The sequence below is a fragment of the Schistocerca americana genome, chromosome 4 (genome assembly GCF_021461395.2).
Source record: "Schistocerca americana isolate TAMUIC-IGC-003095 chromosome 4, iqSchAmer2.1, whole genome shotgun sequence".
Lineage (NCBI taxonomy): Eukaryota > Metazoa > Arthropoda > Insecta > Orthoptera > Acrididae > Schistocerca > Schistocerca americana.
The window spans coordinates 633,192,914-633,213,968 of record NC_060122.1 but is presented as its reverse complement, the minus strand read 5'-3'; the positions used below and the strand labels follow the sequence as shown (position 1 = coordinate 633,213,968).

Genomic DNA, 21,055 nt, shown 5'->3' with positions numbered 1-21,055 from the left:
ATTCAACTAAAATGTATGTAAGAATGAACTGAACTGATAAAGCCACATAAAGTTACATTACAGTGAAAAAAATCTCTTCACTTCCACTAATGAAATGCAGATTAAGAAAGAATATTTAAACTAGTAAGACCGCTGAATTAGAAGTACTTTTGCTTGATCAGCTAAAGGATATTTAAGTTTTAAGTGTGAGTGAACACTGGTTGAAGGAAAACCGAGCTTGTACCACTAGAATAACAGAATTTGAAATTATTAGTAACTTCTGTAGAGAGACTTTTATAGGTGGAGAAAATGCATATATTGAAAGCAAGGAATTGAATGCAGAGAAATTCAGTTCAGTAATATAAATAACATTGAAAAAGTTTTGAACATTGTGTTTGCAAATGTAAAGAACCCAAAATAATCATTGTGTGCATATACCAATCCCCATCAGGCACCTTTATGGCATTTTTAAACAGTGTAGAAAAACTCTTTAGTGAATTAAGGGATTTTAAAGAAAACATTATTCTAGTTGGAGATTTCAATGTAACTTTCAAATAACCTATCAAAATGTATCTAAACTGAATAATTTGTTGTATTAACACAATTTACCATCCACTGGCCACGAATACAGTAAACCTGGAAAGACCTCTAAATCTACAATCGATCAAATCTTTTCTGACGTGCAAACATTTGTAATAATATAGAAGTGGTTGATACTGGATTCTCAGATAATGAAGCAACAAAATTTACTGTAATTAATCTACACAGCACAAATTCCAGGAAAAGTGAGATTTATAAATGAGGACAATGTTAGGGCTTTTAATTCATTGTTAAAAAATTCAAACTGGGATTTGGATAAATGTGACAATGCAGATATGAAGTCTGAGTCATTTTTATCTTGTTAAAAACATAACTCTGAAATTCAATCCCCTCCTAAGGAAATCAACGTAAGAACAAATTTTCATGTGATGCAGATGGTATTCCAGATAAAGTAATTAAACACAGCAAATATATGCTCTGAAGTACGTACAGTACAGATGCTATTAGTGAAAGAATGTGTCATGAGTGGTTTCAACACTTCAAGAATGGCGATTTTAACATCGTAGATGTCCAAAAATCCATAAGAGTATGAGGGGGTGGAGGTCTCTTCTGAACAGCATATTGCAAGGCATCCCAGATATGCTCAATAATGCTCATGTCTGGTGAGTTTGGTGGCCAGCAGAAGTGTTTAAACCAAGAAGAGTGTTCCTGGAGCCACTCTGTAGCAATTCTGGACATGTGGGATGTTGCATTGTCCTTTTGGAATTGCCCAGGTCCGTCACAAAGCACAGTGAACATGAATGGATGCAGATGATCAGACAGGATGTTTACATATGTGTCACCTGTCATAGTCGTATCTAGATGTATCAGGGATCACATATCACTCCAACTGCACACACCACACACTATTACAGAGCCTCCACTGGCTTGAACAGTCCCCTGCTGGCAGGTCCACAGAGTCATAAGGTTATCTCCATACCCGTACACATCCATCCGCTCAATACAATTTCAAATGAGACTTGTCTGACCAGGCAACATGTTTCTAGCCATCAGGAGTCCAATGTTGGTGATGCTGGGCCCAGGCAAGGCATAAAGCTTTGTGTCATGCAGTCATCAAGGGTACACAAGTGGGCCTTCAGCTCTGAAAGCCCATATCGATGATGTTTCATTAAATGGTTCACATGCTGACACTTTTTGATGGCCAAGCATTGAAAAATCTGCAGCAATTTGCGGAAATGTTGCACTTCTGTCATGCTGAACAATTCTCTTCCATCATCATTAGTCCCATTCTTTCAGGTGGCCACAGCGATGTCAGAGATTTGATGTTTTACCAGATTCCTGTTATTCACAGTACACTCATGAAATGGTCGTGTGGGAAAATCCCCACTTCATTGCTACCTCGGAGATGCTGTGTCCAATTGCTCTTGCACCAACTGTAACACCATGTTCAAACTCACTTAAATCATGATCACCTGCCATTGTAGCAGCAGTAACTGATCTAACAACTGTGCCAGACACTTGTTGTCTTATATAAGCATTGCCAACCACAGTGCTATATTCTGCCCATTTACATATCTCTGTATTTGAATATGCATGCCTATACCAGTTTCTTTGGTTCTTCAGTGTAATATACACAAAGACAAAGTATTTGAGTTTCAAATCCTGTCCGTGATGTGCTACACAGTTCATTGAATCTCCACAATTTGTGATGACATTCCCTACCATCAACCATTAGCTTAGTGTACTAGAACACATTTCACTGACTATTGATTAATATGAACATGGTTTAATTATTAGTTCATGAAGACATCATAATGCAATCTAGCCTTTAATGTTAATCACTATGCAGCAAGGTGAACCATATAGCAAATATACAAGTGTCTGATGGATGAGTCCATTTACAAAATTATCCTCCCCAGCAGCATAACACAAAGCTTTCTCAACATAATCTCTTTCTTCATATCAAAAAATCAGTAATTTATTCCAGTAAAACGTTGATGAAGCTTCCTGTATCAGCTACTATATATCATAATCATTAATTTCCCAACATTTTTTGCATTAATACTGTATAGTGCTATTAATAAGTGCAACTTATCACACCTTTCAGCAAGTATTATGAAAATAGAAAATAGTAAATCCATTTTGTGGAAAAAGACATAAAGAAAAGTAAAACTATTAATCATTCTGAATGCAGTTTCAATCCTACTACTAAATAACTGAAAGTAGAAAATAAACAAAGTCTAACGTAGTCCTCAGTGTTCGCATTACATTATATCTCCTAACACAAAACAATCAAAAGCATCAAACAGTGATGACATAATCTCAGTGCAATATAAATTCCAAACATAAACATTATCAGTGTCCAAAGTTACAGTCAGTACTGAAAATGGGATTAAAAATTAATGTTGTTCCTTCATGAAGGCAAACTTCTGTAAATTGCTATTGGTCTTGCACTTCATTTGTTCTACCTGGTGGTCTCCATGGCTTCTCTTTTTGTACATTCTTGTAGAACCTTTCCAACAATAATAAACATGTTTGTGTCTCTAAACTTTATTATTTATTTTCCTTCAAATCTACTTTCGAACTACTTGACCTTTTAGTACAAGCAAATACAGTTCTGTATTTACAAAACACTGTTACTCTTTCACTTGAAACAAATGATAGCTCAAAACGAATCAATACAGTACCTTGTAAGTTTTGGACAGAACAAGAAGTAGGTGTGTCAAAGTTACACAGTTTATCTACAGATTCAAGTGTCTTGCCCAAGTCTACATTGTGCTCTGTGTTACTACAGACTCATGTTTCATTGTTTCTAAACTATTTGCAGCATATATTTGTATATGCCTTCCAATATATTTGTATATGCCTTCCACCGGTCAAGCTGTAAATACTCATAAAATTCTAGTAAATCCACTTGCAGTATCATTTTTGAGTTTCATGTACTGAGTGTACCCCCCCTCCCCCGTGCAACAGGCTTAAAATTTTTTTTGTACAGTCCGCTGGAAAATAAATTGACTAATTCAGACAGCCTAGTTACAACACTTCCAACGTCATCTCTTTCACTCAAAATGTCTGTTTCTAAATTATCACTGCATGGAATAATTAGATTGTCATTGGCTGCAACTGATGCATGACTATTCTCCACGTTAGTCACAATATTTTGTTTGTTTTCTAAAACTGAATCTGCATATTCACATGATTGTTTCATGTCAGATTTGAGAGTTAGCTCATGAACTTCAGACTTAATTTGTGAAATTTGAGCATCATTTAAAGATGTAGGTTCTTACTAGGCCCATTAACATTTTTGGCAGTACCCTAGTAATATCATTTAGTTCATTCTGAAAGTCAAGATATGCCTGATCAGTTTCTTGTTCTACCTCAGATTTGTCAGTAATCAGAAGTCCATGTGTTTCTCATTTAACTTATGCAAGATGAACACTGTTTACATTGCCACTTGTCAAATCACCTCCTGCCTGCAAAATTTGAATCATTGGTTCACTATTTAACTGAACTGTTTCATTATTCAGATAATTTATGACCCAGTCCATCACATTTTCCATCTATTTTGACACTCTGTCCCCTTACATCATTAACAACATGTGCTTTAAGCCAGTCTAGAAATTCTTGAAATAATCAACACCCTGACATTGAATAGCTTTCTGTTTCTTTTTATGTTAGCCCAAACTTGTCCCTTCTCATTGTTCTCTGTCCCAGACTATAGTCTGATTTTGACATTTTTTTGGTTTACTAATAGTCTGAAATATCGCAAAAGCATTCCATCACAAACAATGTTTCTGCATAGCACCCACAAAAGTAAAATAAAAGTTTTGTACTGTACTCTTCTGTTTTGGTGTTCCATGTCTACTGTGTTTGCTATTGCACCTTTATCATTCCAGATTTTCATTCCAGTGTTTGATAACAGCAGGCAGCAAGCTTCAGTTTCTTTCAAAACCATCACTCAGTTTTACATTTGTTACACCCTTCTAGGTCCTCAGTGCTGTGTGTCACTTAGATTTTTGAGAAATATGATATGTGATATGAATACCCATGAAATTTACAAGAGGTTAATACAAACAACTTGAAAGAAATTAATATGACCATCCTGACTAGTTTCAGTGGATTCCAGCTCCTTCATCATGCTGTAATGCAACATAATCTTTCATTCCTCTATAATAAACATATTTTTGTTCTTAACAGTAAAAAAATATATAAATTTGCTGCAATTTTAAATTTGACAGAATGTTAACAGTCTGTATGGGTGGTGTATCATATTTGTTGTACAGGAATTCTTCCCAAGCATGGGATTTGGATCAAAAGCCTATTCAGTGTGCTACATGGATTAAGTAACAGATATGCCTTTATACTTTTCATTACATTTTTATTGTACAAAGTGACGCAAGTGGTCTGTCACAAATGCTCTGATCAACAATGCTCTCTAGTGGTCAACCCCCATCTTTACATAGGACTTTGAACAAATGCTCCATTGTTAACAGTACAATTTTTTGATAACATAATTAAAAATCATCACAGTAAGTTGTTTCAACATATGCGCAAAATTGTTTCAAACACTCTTATTACTTTCAAATGTACAATTCAGCCAAAAAATAATGTTATTACACATGTTTACATGAAATATGCAGAACAAACAATGAATTTTATAGTTTCTTTAATTATATGAAGGTAAAATGAAGCATAAATCTCCTACCACATATATAATATTGTGGCAGCCACACCATAGAAATGCATGAAGGGTGGAACTACAGCACAGCCAACATAAGCAAATGATGCCTGCATTCACGTGGCCAATGTGCGCAGCTTTCCCAGCCCACACAGGACAGAGCAGATGGGCAGTACAAGCTGGTGAATGCAACGCGACACAAATCTCCTACATTTCTTCACATGAATCGAGTTAACATGGCTCCCCACAAACATGTATGCAAAATCTTGCACACTCACTCATTTCATGGCACACATCCATTCCTTTCGCAGTGCTTTTTCTCCCATCTGTAAGAGTCATGACGCATGATGGTTCGCACCAAAAACTGAACTTTTGGAGACATGGTCATTGTCTCGTGTGGTCCATGGGGTTGCACCATGGCTCATCATCAGAGTACATATTCTCCAGGATCGTTGATCATGCAGTACCACCAGTGCAACAGTCCTGTAGGGACAGACATTAATGATAAGCACTGCTCTTACCATCTTGCAATGTGTGGAAAAATAAATGTGTGTCACCAACAAAAATTATCCTCCTCATTTCCTGTCAACAAGCCTCTTACTTGAGCACAGTGTATGGGCGCAGCAGTAAAGCCAGTTCACTGCATGTTTATGACTGAAAGCAGTGATAACCATGTCTCTGCATCACTGGTGACCCCGACGTGATCTGAGGCTAACACTTGGTAATGAACATTCATTGGAATGAGTGACATGGAACTGTGAGTTGACTGGCACCTGAACAGTATTCCATAGTGCAAATTACTGAGGTTTTAGGATGAACATGTTTTTTGTGTTTCTTTTTGTGTTTGTATGCTTCACTCGTGAACTGCGTAGTGTTATTTTTTGTGCTTTTTTGTCATGTGTTGTGTTATCTTCATTGTGTGCTTTCCCATTGTGTGAGGACTTAATTAAGATAGCGACTTTATAAAAGCTGCAAAAGATTATCAAATACCTGTTCACCTGCAGCCAGAGGCTGGAGAGTGAGTTACAAGCATGCCCTACACACATGGACTCTGCACAACTGCAGACATCTCAGCAAAATTTTGACGTACTAAGTCCCGCGATACCAACACCTCCTACAATTGCTGGAGTGGCCACAAGCACTGGACAGGTGTTGGTCAGGCTACCTACCTTTTGGCCCCATGACCCCGTAATGTGGTTCAGCCAAGTGGAGGCAGTCTACATGAGCAACCACATAACCTGCCAACTTGCAAAATGTGGGCATATAGTGAGCCAGCTTGACCAAATATATGCAGCCAATGTGCAGGATATAATCACCACCTCATTGACACAGTCATCATATAAATGCCTCAAGGAAGAGCTGACTCAGTAGATCTCATCATCCGAGGAACAAGGGGAGCACCAACTACTGCGACGAGAGGAATGCAATGACCTGTGGCACTCACAGTTCCTGCACCACTCGCAGAGTACCACACAGTCTGACTTGGTGCCGGGCTTGTTGTTATGCATTATCTGGGTGTGCAGCCTACCAGCTCAGGTGCAGGCAGTGATAACAGAACAGACAGAGATGCTGTTGGATGCTGCTGCAAACTTGGCTGACTGGGTGCACAATGCACTGGCGATGGCACCTAACGCCACAGCCACAGCAGCTTATGACACTTTTCCCTCACCTCCATGGCAGTGTGACCTGCTGCAGCCACTACCTCAGACACTGACCTGCCCCAGTTAGTGCATAACTTGGCTGCAAAGGTGGCAGCTCTTGTCACTCAATTCGACTAGTTGTGCATTCAAGGGCAGAGGGCAGCAGGCAGCACAGTGGCAGCTGACCCATCCACTGATGAACTGGCTCATGCAACTGGCAGTCCAGCACCAGCCATTCCAACAGTACTCCATGGATAGCAAAGCAGCCGGCTAGCAACTTCTGCTGGTACCATGCATGCTTCGTCAATGAAGCAACAAAGTTTCATCCTCCCTGCATGCTCCCATATGCCAACAGCAACTGGGACGACACACACCTGGCTGCAATTCAGGATCAAGATGTCTTTTCATAGCATAATGAGTGGGCAGCGTGACATATCTTGTTAACACGAGTTCAGACCTTGCAATATTCCCCCGTTCTATATTAGGAGACCACAGGCAGGCTGAGGCACTTTCCCTCACAGGCAGTGAACAATTTGGCCATTAAAACTTGCGGCATACACAACAGCAATTTAGACCTAGGACTACAATGCACATACTCATGGATATTTTCTGTGGTGGATGTCAATGAGCTGATCCTGGGTGCAGACTTTCTTGGCCACTACAGGCTGCTAGGCAACGTAACAACCAGCCAGCTCATTGACACAACAACAAATTTAAAGATAGTGGGACAGTACTGACAGGCCACATTCTACAGTACAAAACCAGTGAAGTGCCCTAGACCTTATGCTGACATCCTCGAAACATTCCCTGACCTCACTTGCCCAACTCGTGCACCAAAGGACATTAAACATTTGATGTTGCACAACATAACAACCACATTCTGCCCTCCCATATCAAGCCACCCACGTCAACTCACGCCCAACAGACTTGCAGTAGCAAAGGTAGATTTTGAGGTCATGCTGTGGGAAGGTGTCGTTTGACTGTAAAGCAGCCCATGGTCATTGGTGCTACATTTAGTCCCAAAAAAAGACAATTCATGGTGCCCATGTGTGGAGTATCATGCCCTTAATTCACAAATAGTGCCAGACAGATCTGACCCCACACCTTCAAGACTTCAGCCACGCACTGGCAGGCTGTGAATTATTTAGTAAGATCAATTGCACAAAGGCATACACCCAAATTCCAGTGGCACCCGAAGTCATTGAGAAAACAGCTATTGTAACACCCTTTGGGTTTTTTGAAAGCCTGTCTGTGACGTTTGGTCTTTGGAATGCCGCCCAGATCTGGCAGCAGTCCCTGGATGGCATATTGTGAGGCTTGCCATTTTGTTTTGTGTACCTCAACGACGTCCTACTGCAGTCCAAGTTGCCCAAGCTCGACTGCCACCACCTAATCACCGTCTTTCAGCACCTGCGTGAAGTGTGCATTTAGTGTGATGGAAAACAAGTTCCATGGGCACTTAATTACCCCTTCCAGATTGACACCACTGTCGCAGAAAGTGCAAGTCATTCTAAACATGCTGCACCCTCAGGTGCAAAAGAAATTGCACCATTACCACAGCATGTTGAACTTGCTCTGTCCAATGCTGCAGCCATGCAAAAGCCCATGACTAAGGCACTCCACAGTCCCAACTCAAAATGGAAGAACCCTGTTAACTGGACAGACACAGTGGAGCAGAGCTCCACAGGCTCAGGACAGAATCTCACAGAAGGAACACAGCTGGCGCACCCGGACAATGTGCGGTCTTAGTGGTGGATGCCAGCCAGACCAACGTCAGCACGGCATTACAACAGCACCTTGATGGGACCTGGCACATGCTCAGATTTTTCTCTAAGAAGCTATCTGAATCGCAATGTGCTTGGAGCGCTTATGGCTGAGAGTTGCTTCCGGTATATGCGGCAGTAAAATACTTTCACCCGTCAGTAGTAGCCCGACAATTCATCATTTTCACTGCCCACAAACTGATTACTCAAGCGTTTCACAACAGTCACTTTGCTCACTGCCTCATCTCCAGCAATTAGAGTACAGGTTGCAATTTACTACCGACATCCATCATATTTTGGGGATAGACAACATAGTTGCTGATTGTTTGACCTGAGCGTGTGCCATTATATCATCCTTGTGAAAACTTTGAGGATGTTGGCAAAGTACAGGAGAACGATGAAGAACTGCACAGTTTCTGTCACGCCACCTCCAGCAGCTTGCAACAGGGGCTGGTGCCTGTCTGCAGCTCTACATGGAAAATTTGGTGTGACATCTCAACCGGTGCGCACTGACTGTTCCTCCCAGAGAAATTGCGGTGCAGTGCCCTCAACTGTGTGCACATGCTGTAATACCCTGGCACCAAGAGCATTTTGATCCTCATTGCTGTGCATTTCGTCTGGCGCAGGCTTTGGAAGGACTATTGCGAATGGGCATGCTCTCGTATGCCATGTCAGCTTGCCAAAGCTGTGAGGCACACCCACGCACCCATGGGCACCTTCCCCAATGCAACAAGTCAATTTGTGCACATCCATGTGGACCTCATTGGCCTGCTCTCTCCCTCTCTTAAGGCAAGTGGTAGCTTATAAGTATAGTGGACTGCTTCACTCACTGGCTGCGGCAACACCCATCATGGACGTCACTGCCAAGACCGTTGCCACCACATTCATTGACACCTGGGTGGCATGCTTTGGATGTCCCAGTAATGTGACAACTGACCACAGCTGCCAATTTCACTGTACATTGTTCATGCATGTCGCCAGACAGTGTGTCATCCTATTACACAGGACAACACACTACCATCTGGCATCAAATGGCACAGATGAACGGCTCCACAGGACTCTGGAAGCTGCCCTAACTTTCCATGACACCTCATGGACTGAGGCACTCCCACTGGTGCTGCTTGGCCTGCAAATAATGCCAAAGGAGGAGATTGATGTGGCACCTGCCGATCTCGTTTATGGACAGCTTCTGACAAGCCTGGGTGATTTTGTAGAGGTATCACCTCCACATGATGCCATGGCACCCACTCTGGCAAAATGCCTGTGCACTCAAATGGCTGGCCTCCGAGAGCACAAGCCGATGCAGCACGGCACAGGGAAGGTATTTGTGCACACCAACCTGCAGCACTGCATGCGGGTTATGTTGCGTACCGACGCAGTACAGTCACCCCTATAGCTGCCCTGCTCTGGACCACACCATGTGATCGACCAACGGAAAAAATGCTGGACATTGAGTGCAACATGAAGCAGTCTACAGTCTCAACCAACCATATCAATCCAGCTTTCAACTTGCCTGCTCCAGCAGCCACACACTTTTTAGACCTGGAGGAAGATCTGACAGCAGACAACACTATTTCCACCAGCAGTCAGACAGATCCCGCACCTGTAGCCACTGGTGATGCACAGCAGCAGCCTGCTGTCATTGCGGCACCACATACACCTCCCAATACACCACCCAGGTAGCCAGTGCTGCCGCCTGGACCACCCAACATAGGAGCACTGGTCACCCCCACCACAGCCACCAGCGGACTATATCACATGCACCAGCCACCGCCTCTGATTCAAATGTTTGTGCTGTAGAGACCTCGTCTCCAGCTGAACACACTTTCAGCTGGTAGCTCCAGTTGAGCTCCAGACAATGCCTCCTCTGTCTGTCACAGCTCCTGGACCTTTGTTTGCACCCCTGTGCTTCCACTGCATTGGATGCTGAAGGCAGAGTGGCATTTGTGCCAGCTACTGTATTTGCATTGTCATTGAGCTCTGCACATCACCCACACTGCCACCGGACTTGTCCTTAGCAGCTCTAGGACCTGCATTCAAGTCGTGAAGACACTATACTCATGTATACTCTCTGGGCCTCCATTGTCTTGACGTTGAGGCTGGATCAAGAAATGCACTGTGCTCCTGCAACTGAGTCAGTTGATGAACTTGCGGAACATGCAAGTGTGAACACTTGGACTTGTCATTCTTGGTGTCACTCTGAACAATTTAAAAAGTGAAATTTGTTCTACTGTAGTGCATTAACTGTAGCACTAGTAAACGCTCTGGATAATTATTAAGACATCTTCCCAGCTGACTTGCAGCCATGTGCGTACACTACACTTTGCTGCGGAAGGTTCCTAGCCAGTGCATGCTGCCGGCACTACCACTAGCTGACCATGCGAGGACACGCCCAGCAACACCAGTCTGGGGTGCTGACATTATGGCCACGACCCTTTAACTGCTGAGCAACCGACCACAGCCACGCCCACACTGTCATCATGCAGTGTGCGAACTTAAACAAATGAGTGCCACAGATTGATCGCCATATTTTTTCGTGGCTATAGAGCTCTGACCTCTGGGAGAAGAGCAGAGCTGCAGCACAGCTGACACAACCAAATGGTGCCAGGTATTCGCACAGCCCAAGCATGCAGCTTTCCTGTTACACCAAATTTTGGCAATGGTGCATCATGCACAGGCCCACGTGGGACAAAGCAGGCAGGCATTGTGAGCTGATCAAACTGGTGCAACTCATGTCTCCAACCTTTCTCACCATCTCTGATCTTTCTTGCCATAAACCACGAGGGTCAAGTTAACGTGATTCCCCACAAACATGTCTGTGAAATCTTGCACATTTGCTCATTTCACAACGTGCATCCATTCATTTTGTAGAGCTTTTTCTCCCACCCATGAAAGTCATGACGATCCACAGATCATGCCAAAAACTGAACTTTTGGAGACGCAGCCTTTGTCTTGCATGGTCTACATGGTCGTGCCACGGCTCATCACCAGAGTGTATACCCTCCAGGATAGGTGATTGAACCATAATGCCAGTGCAATGAATCTGTATGTATGGACTTTAATGATAAACGTTGTTTGTACTATCTTTTAAGGTATGGAAAAACAAATGTGAGTCACCAACAAAAATGACCCTCAACATTTCCCATCACAAAGCCTCTCCCTAGATCATAGTGCTTGGATGCGGCAATAGAACCAGTTCACTGTATGTTTATGACTGTAAGTAGTGACAACCATGTCCACACTTCAATATATATTCGAATAGAGCTTTTTAATAGTGTTAACAATAATGCTGCCTTTACACAAAAGGCATCATTTGAAGATTTGTTGTTGTGTTTTGGGTTGCATAATAGCACAAATTGTCATAATTATTTTGAAAATTAGTGACTTCTGTCTTCGTAGTATCTCAAAATTGTTAACATCTTTGTTGGTCATGGAACTAACTGACAATTCCAAAAATTTCATGTAGTTTTTTTCTACTTTTAATTGTGTCCATCAGCAGTACTTTCAGTTTCACCTCCTGAAAGTAATCATTTGCCAGACATTCTGTCTCCTTGTAGTTGTTAAATTTTCTCAGGAGACTTCTCAATTTCATACAACTTGACTCTTTGTGTATACGTGTGTTAAAACTAAATCCACAGATTTTCATGTGATGTTGTGGTGTTATTTCAGAACCAGCAAGTGTGTGATGTACAGGTGTGGGACAGACCATGGCTGCCTAAACGTGAAGTTACACAAGTAAATTGCATTCCAATAAATTCAAGGCGGAAAAAGAGAGGTGAGTGAAGTGTTCTGAACAACGAATTATGAAACTTTTTTAGGCGGTTATGTTAACTAGTAGCAGTGAGTATAAGAGGTTTGTTCTTTACCTCACAATGTTTACCTATTTACTGAAGTATAAGATGATCTTGAATACAAGGTGACCCCCCCCCCCCCCTCCTCCCCACCCCTTTTTGAGAGGCTTGTTGAGAAAATTTATTTTTTACTTCTTCTGACTAATCAAAATTACAATCTGTTTTACTGATGTAAAGTATCTGCCAAAAAGTTAACATATACCCATTCTAAACTTGTGCCATGTATGGCCTGTATTTTGAAAATACTACAAGAAATAAAATAAACAAAAAAGACTGGTTTAGGTTAATTTTCGGGCTGTTTTGTTTTCTACTCTTTTTTTCTTACTGACCCTGTAGTCCATGGTATCATAATCATCATCATCACCATCATCATGAGCCTAATAGCACAGCTGTGAAATTTATATTTTCGTTCTCACAAATATTTGGCTGCTTCTTCCAAATATGTTGCTATTTCTGTGGTTGTCATTACAGTGGGACCTGAGAGTACAGCTGTTTTTTTTCTGAATACATATCAGATTTCATTTCTATACTGACATGAGAATATTACAATGTGTCTTCCATCCAAACATATCAACAGCCTGCTGCTCTCTCATTGGCTGTGTAGAACCAGCTGACACACTCCCTTTCATTCCCGTCATATGTCATGGTGAGCATCAACAGCATTGTAGCAAGAAGTGCGTAAGTACACCTGTGGCCCCTGTCTAGACTTTTACCATCCTCTGCATAAATGGATACTGTTGTTGAGTATTTGTCCAATTTTAAAGTCAGTTTAATTCAGACTACAAGCAGATTCAGGCAAACTGCAGTTTAAATGTGGTAGATGTTCATAGAAAGCCAAAGCAGGTTGTATAATTCTCATGGTTGGCAACATGAGGAAATTTGCTGCTCCCTCATCAGTCACCTCACGACAATCATCAAAGCTCACAGCTGAGCTGGTGTCACTGTTCCCCTTCCAATCCTTGCTCAGCTTGAGCAACTGTGAAAAAAGACTGCAATATCTTCTAGAGAGCAGGTCGTGTAAGAACACCAACTGTTATATGAAAGAAAGGTTGCAATTACAATTCCGCCCCGTTCCAAAACTTCTGCTCATCCCACGATCTATAGTGACATCTGTCGTTACTATCCCCACGACGGGTTGTGCCACTGTAATTTATTCTAGCGATAACAATTACAGTCAGTTTAATATGATTGAATTCCTTTGTTAGATATTTCATTTTGGATTAATTTTTGTTCTTGTTTCAACTGGATGTCACAATCATCTTCTAAAGGTGATTAAAAGCTGGTAACACTTTTATCCTGTATTCTAATACACAAACAGTGACCAAATATCTAATTTGTAACCTACTTAGTAAATCATTATAGTCTCCCGTACACCAAATCAAATACTGGTCTGGTTTCATAATCAATTAATGTTTTTTGAAGGACAACATTTCTGTTCTTGAATGTAACCTTTACTTAAAAATCAGCATTAATGTTTGTATACCTTGACCAAACATGTTTGACAATGTTTATTGCAAACCTGTTCAAATACAATACAAGTTTTTATGATGACAGAATTTAATGCTATTTCCTCCTGTGTTTCACAAAATCATCAAATTTTAATCCAAGCAATAGGCTGTTGCAGTGGCCAGTCATAGGTTATTGCATATCTCTTGCACTAGTGTCACGTGAGTCAGTGTCAAAAAATCGCTCGAGCAATGTCGATACTGTATCAAATGCTTCAACATATCGGGGAAACTTAAGCCTTTTGCAATGCAAATATAATTTGACGAGCCTTGCCCTCCCATTATCAAACGTTATCAGAGCACCTTTGTAAATGCTTTTGTCATTTGATCATGCATATTTTAGTTAATGGTGTGCAGTACCGTACATTTGTTGGTAACACTGACAATGAAACGATAGTAAAGTTTTGAAGTGCCATTAAATTTGATATTTTAGCTATTGTATAAGTAACAGGTGCAGCTGACCTTAAAATAGGTGCAGCTGTGGAAATGTTTACAGTAATCAGGTGTCAAGTAATGGTAACAGATGTCATTCCAAGGACAACAAAGCCAAGTACTGTGGCATAGCTTAGTAACCCTGCACTGAGCGAGATGAGCAAGTTTTGTGCTCTTGTAAAGTAAGTTATTTAGATTATAATAACAGTTAGTTTGGTACAGATTGCTCAGTAAATGTGAGTACATGTAGGAGTATATTTTTTTAATCTTATTATTAAATATTTCATTTTCTTCACTTATTATCACAAAAACCACGAACAGACAGTAAAGTCAGGTTATTGTAAAACTTTTATTTTTTCTTCTCCACAGCAGACGTAGAGAATCTCATATATGAACTAGCAGTTTGTCTATATACAGTTGTGTAAGGCTAAATGTTTGTAAATGAATTTTCTTGTTTGACTTATTCCTACTAAAGTATTATTTTCACTGTAAGTGAAAGGTGCCTGACTTGCTGTAGAATTGTTAGTTTTGGGATTTGGGGTGATGGGTGCTGTAGTTTTTTTTCGCCACTGGGATGACTGTAGTGCCATGGGACAACAATCAATTGACAACCAATGTACAGTATGTTGTCTACATAATTCAGACACACTACCCAGTGAAATACATAAGACAACTGTCCATGTGAAATATGTTTACCTACTCACAAAGAGCTCTTCTTATGGGGCAGCCGCAACTGTAGAAGTCCATTTTAAAAAGTGAAGAAACCACTGGACAGTTGCATCATCCACAATCCTTTATTACGTACACAGTGTTTTCAGAACACTTAAAAGTTCCATTATCTTGTGTAAAAAATAGAATCACTTAATCATCTGAGGTCATCCTCATCCCAAAATCATCATGAAACCAAAGGTTCCGTGTGGAAAGAGTAAAAGGTAACTTTAAGTGTTCCACAGCTGGTCATTTACCCAATAAAAGAGAGTGGATTAAGCCACTGACCTGCAGTTTCTCATTTTTCAAATTTACCCACCCAATAGTCTAATAGATATATGTACAAGATGTAGTTGTAAAACATTTTTCTTAGAAACAAATTAAAATATAAACCCATATGTACCAAGAAGTATCTTGCTTCTTTCTGCCATTTTCTCTTTAGATATATTTAATTTCATGTGGATGTAAGACAGCACTTTCAGCATTGCAAAGAGAATCAGAAAGATCTGACAATATTACGAGAGATGTTTCATAGACAATGCACACTAATTTCTTGTTTACTTACAGGTTTATTTTTTATTTTCTGTTTATTTATTTTTTAATTATCTCTTCACAGTCCTTCAAAATGATCTCCCTGCTTCTCTATGACTGAATCTCAACATCTCAGAAGCTTTATTATTTCATCCATAATGTCACTTCTGTTCACCTGTTGAATAGCTCAGGTAATGGTGGTAGAAAGTTCTTCCAGCGAAAGATAATTATGTCGGTGCATACGTTTTTCCAACTGTAGGAACATTGAAGTCTGGTGGACTTGTATTCAGGTTTTGGGGAAGATGTGCCAACACTTCCAATCCATATTCAAGTGGTTTTTAGTCTACAACATTGCCGATATGTGGGTAAGCATTGTTATAGAGAATGAGTGGCTCAGACTTGAGCAACTGAGGTTGGGTTTTGTGCATTTTTCTGTGCACATTTTGTATGAAGTTACAATAACACACTGCTGTCAGACTTGTTCCACATGGGACTCTATTTGTTATGATGATTTCTTGGTGATAGTAACCAAAAATCATCATTTGCTTGAGCGTGTTGAAATTTTTTTGGACATGGAGAATTAAGCCCTCCACTCATTGGACTGTGATTTCAACACCGGTTAAAGTCTCTAACTCGTGTTTCATCTATAGTGACAATTCTACACAAGAATCCTTGACCTTCATGGTCAAATCGTTGTTTGAGCAAGATTGCAATGTCCAGGCATTTCTGCTTCTCTTCAGCAGTCAACCAGTATGGAACTCATCCTGCAGAAATTCTTCTCTACTTGAAATCATTTGTCAGAATATAGAATATTGATGTTGGGGGAATTCCCATAGCTTCAGAAAGTTCCTCACAAACCACACAACATTAACAAACACGTTTTATTTCTTTCAAACTTCAGTTATTAACTATAGTGATCAGATTTTTCTCTATGGAACATTATTAGTGCAGGTCTTCAGGCCAGCACCCACAGCTACACTGGCAATGTTGATTGCTGTATTGTGACACAAAAAAAGTTAACCTTTACATGAAATTGTGATGGTTCACAATTAATTAGCCCACTGAAGGTTATTTACTCTTCAGTAGTTAATTTAAGTGAGTCCATTACATGATTTATTAAGTTTAACAATAAATCACTCATATGAGAATTACCTTCCACAGTACTTGTTGATCACAACACAGTTCAATTACACTATTAATTAATTTAGGTTACAGAATCTTCTTGAAACCAATTAAACATTAGAGTTCAATTAAACACTGGTGTTTGCTGGTGCACTTAATTTTTGCATATAGAGTATACATAATTGTGACGTGAGTCAATAACGAGAGCACATCTGACATAGATGTTACTTGTTAGCTCTCAAATTGTTAACTGTCAGTTTTTGGTGATGTCCAACAGCTTATGCATGGGTGTAAGAACAGACTGTTACTTTGAAAAGTACGTAATGCTCAAAAATTTGACTAGGTTGGAATTTACTATTTTTGATGAACTATTAGAACTAAGGTGATTTTTGCTTTTATAAAATGTTACTAGTCAGAAACCTATAAAATTACTGCAGACTACTGTCTTTATGCAATTTGAGTCCCATTCTTTATACGTATAAGTGTGATTGCCAATTATAGCAAATTACATGAAATTATTAATTAATGAGTTAATCAATGTTGCATATCATTTTGTATAGATAAGTTAAGGTAAAAAAAGTATGTGGTCAAAGTGCAGAATTTAACAGTGCTTCTCATGAAAATATGCAATGAAAAAGGGGCTGCTCATGAACTTCAAAGTTCAGCTACTGTTGAAGATAATTAGCTTTAGGTAATTTAAAATCCATTACTGAAAAGTGGGAATGCTTAACTTTTGATTGGTGTAGATCACTTTTCCAAACTATGTTGATTAGCTCATGAAGTTTTGCATGTAGCAAAGTATATTACAGTCAGTTATAAGTTTTAATTATGAGAGTTGTGATGACATCTAATTACACCAATGGAATCAGAGCAGCAAAAATAATAATCTGAATAATAAATTCCATTGAAATCCAGTCTAAAGAAGAACTTCAGATTTTCATGCAGGTGTTACTCGCCAGTAGTTAAATATATTGAAAATAAGATAATAATTAGAAATAATTGTTTATTTATGGGAGAAGGAAAACATAATAAACAGGAAAAATCCACTTGTTGTGTCACCTCCCAGCCTCAACCCCTTCTTCTCTCATACTCTTTCATCCATGTCAGTTTTCTCTACTAATTGTGATACACATTGTATACAAATCTTGCACTTGGTTGTCCCTGGCATCCCTCTTGGCTTGGCACCCTAAATGGTTCCTACAAACTGTGATATGTGCTGTATAGAAATCTTATAGCTGTGGTGCCTCTGACACCCCACTCAGCTTGGTGCCCCAAATGGCATCTTGTCTCGCTTGTGCCTTAAACTGGCTCTGAATCTGCCCCTGTCTTTGTTGCAGGTGTCATAATTCTTGCTCTCTACTCTTCTCCCCATATTCCCTTCATACATGTCTAGGTTTGCCACAATTCTGACAAACTACTTTTGATGAAGTGTTCCCCAGATGTCCTTCTCTAATACCTTCCTCCTCCTCCTCCTCCTCCTCCTCCTCCTCCTCTTCCTCCCCGTACTTCCTCCAACTCCTGTCTCCCATCTAAATCTCTACTCTCCCAATCTCTTGCTCTTACAGATTGGCTATCCCTGTGCATATCCACAAATTCCACAGCCTGGCTCTCCAGAACTACCTAGTCTAATTGAGCCAACATCTTGCAGACCTGACAAAATACTGCTCTCTGACTATTCTCAGGGCTTAGCCACTGTAAAATATGGCTTACTACTTGCTCCTTGGTGTACGGAGGTTTCAATGTCACCACTTTCCTTCTGACTTGCTGTACACAGTTTATTAATATTCACAGCCAGACTGATGATACAGTAGCCCCTGCAGGCCTTTCCAAGTATTATTTTCCTCTTTGGTGTGCTATACTTCATCATTTACATTATTCTTCACATTTACCTCAGCTGATCTTAAAGCATTTAAATCACCCAGTTCCATGGTCTGAGCTCTATTCTGAAACCTATCATAAAATACAAAAATTTAGCTATATGACCCACTGAATTCAATGATGAATGACAACACTGTTTCAAAAAATCCTGTGGTTCTGCAACTTTGTGAACAGAGTATCAATGATTGTTTGCCCAGCCTCTCTATTATGAACACTCGAATTAACTTCATTACCAAAATTACTCATTTTTCTGTTATGGGTCTGTATTAGTAGTGTTACTATAGGTTTCTAAAAATTGTCACTCATTCTGTCGACACAGTGATCCAAATGGGCCTGAAATCTTCGTACTTGACTGAGAGTACAATTATCCTCACATTCCAAGAGATCTAATATTTCTTTAAATGTGTCATGAATTAAGACAACAGTCAGATTTAACTCACTGGGCTCAGTAATCTGTTGAACAACCTGCAAATAACTATTGTTGCATACTTGTTCCATAGCTCCTGGACAGTACCTTTAGGATCTACCTGTCTCCTCCATAATTCATACATTAGTTCCCCTCTTCTCAGGAAAATTTAATCTCTTACATTGCTAGGCATACACAAAAATGCCTCAAAGATAAAGTCCTCAGGTTCTTCAAAGATGATGAATTTTCTCAGCTGTACTCAGGCAAAAACAATTACATACCAGTAAGAGTGGACAGTGAGAAAGGTCATAAGCAGAAATGTGTCCTACTTTGTAACATGAAAGAAATGTTCATAGCCTACTGTAAGCATATCGCAGTGAATTGGGGTTCCCAAAATTTTGTGAACTCAGGCCAAAGTGATGTATTGCAGTTGATCCTGCTGGTACACACTCAGTGTATTTATGCGTGATGCACTGAAATGCCAAACTGATGTTAGCTTCAACACCTATCAAGAATGAGGACTACAAGAAACTAACCTAGAATACTGTCTACTGTTTGGAATCAAAAGATAGCATGGTGCAACACCATGAACAGTGTCCTGGAAAATCTGATTTGGAACCCTTTGTGATTTACTTTGCTGGTAAGGCACTACAGAATATCAGTTTCTGTATTATTAGTGCCTTCATCATGATGCCACTGCAGTTCATGCATTCATAATGAGTCTGGTTAAATATTTGAGGATAACAATAGGAGACATCAAGTGCATTCACTACTTTAGTGATGGATATGCTGCCAAATACAAAAATTTTATCAATTTATGCCTGCATGAAATGGAATTTGGTAGCTCTGATGACTGAAATTTCTTTGGAATCAGTTGTGGAAAATCTCCTTGTGATGGAACTGGAGGAGAAGCTAGAAAGGCAGCTCATGTTAGCTCACAGAGACCTTTGGATAACCGAATATTCATGCCTCTTGATAAGTTCTCCAATGAAAATATTTCAGGCATCATCTTTTTTATGTTACGCATAAAGAAACAGAACAAATTTTGTTTGATCAGAAAAGAAGGTTTGCTAAAGGTCACACAATTTCTGGGACAAGAGAAAAACGCCAATGCAAGCACATTGGCCTAATCAAAAACTGAGCCCAGCAGCTCTTTCACCTTCGGCGGTGGTCGGAAGATGGTATTTATGTTTGATTTTCTCAGTAGCTAAAGTCCCACTCAAACTCAACACACCTGGTATATACAGCATTGCCTGCGAATGTGCTGTACAGTACATTGGACAAACGCAGCACTGAATCTCGAAAAGGTGCAAGGAACACACCAGGCATGTCCGACTTGGACAGATAGAGAAATCTGCTATAGCTGAACATAGCATCAAAGAAAACCACACCTTTGTTTTCGAGAACACCAGGGTGCTGTGCCAAGCCGGGAGCTATTGGGACAGCGTCATTAAAGAATCAATAGAAATACGGGTCCATGAGAATCTTGTGAACAGGGATGAAGGTTATCAACTGAGCGCAGCCTGGAATCCAGCATTAGCCACAATATGCCAGGAATGCACCAAGAACCGTCCAGCTCACGAGACCTGACCAGAATGCTCTGACAGAGACACGAACAGCACACCCGCTTCCCCCTCCACCCTGCCCGCCGGCTCCTCTGGACCCAGCCTCCCGCGGCCAGGTGGTGGGGGGCAGGCCGCAGGTATAAAGGGACCGGCATCCGCAAAGTCTCGGAACTTCGCCCGAAGATGACGAGTATGTCACTTGTCGAAACGTCGCAGTTTGAAGACACCACCACCCGGCTGGAAGCACAAGAACTCTTCGCCAGCTGTATACACTGGGAAAGCATACATTCACATTTAAAATTTTCTGTCAGATTTGCAGGAGGATAGATAAGGACAGAGGCTATTGTACAAAGATCTCAAGAAGACAACATGGCTGTGTATCATATTACCAGTTATTGGCTGAATCCATCCTGAAAATTACAATTTATGGCTGATCACAGATGTGCTCTCTAAGTTA

At 40.4% G+C, this 21,055-nt stretch overlaps 1 protein-coding gene across 1 annotated transcript in view; it reads left to right on the top strand.

The window, feature by feature from the left end:
* Nucleotides 1–21,055, top strand: part of LOC124612511 (cystatin-like) — a 100,717-nt gene that overhangs the window by 68,270 nt on the left and 11,392 nt on the right. Inside the window, exon 4 of the mRNA XM_047140757.1 lies at nucleotides 12,270–12,375. Coding sequence (XP_046996713.1) covers nucleotides 12,270–12,375 — 106 coding nt within the window. The remainder of the gene's footprint in view (nucleotides 1–12,269; nucleotides 12,376–21,055) is intronic.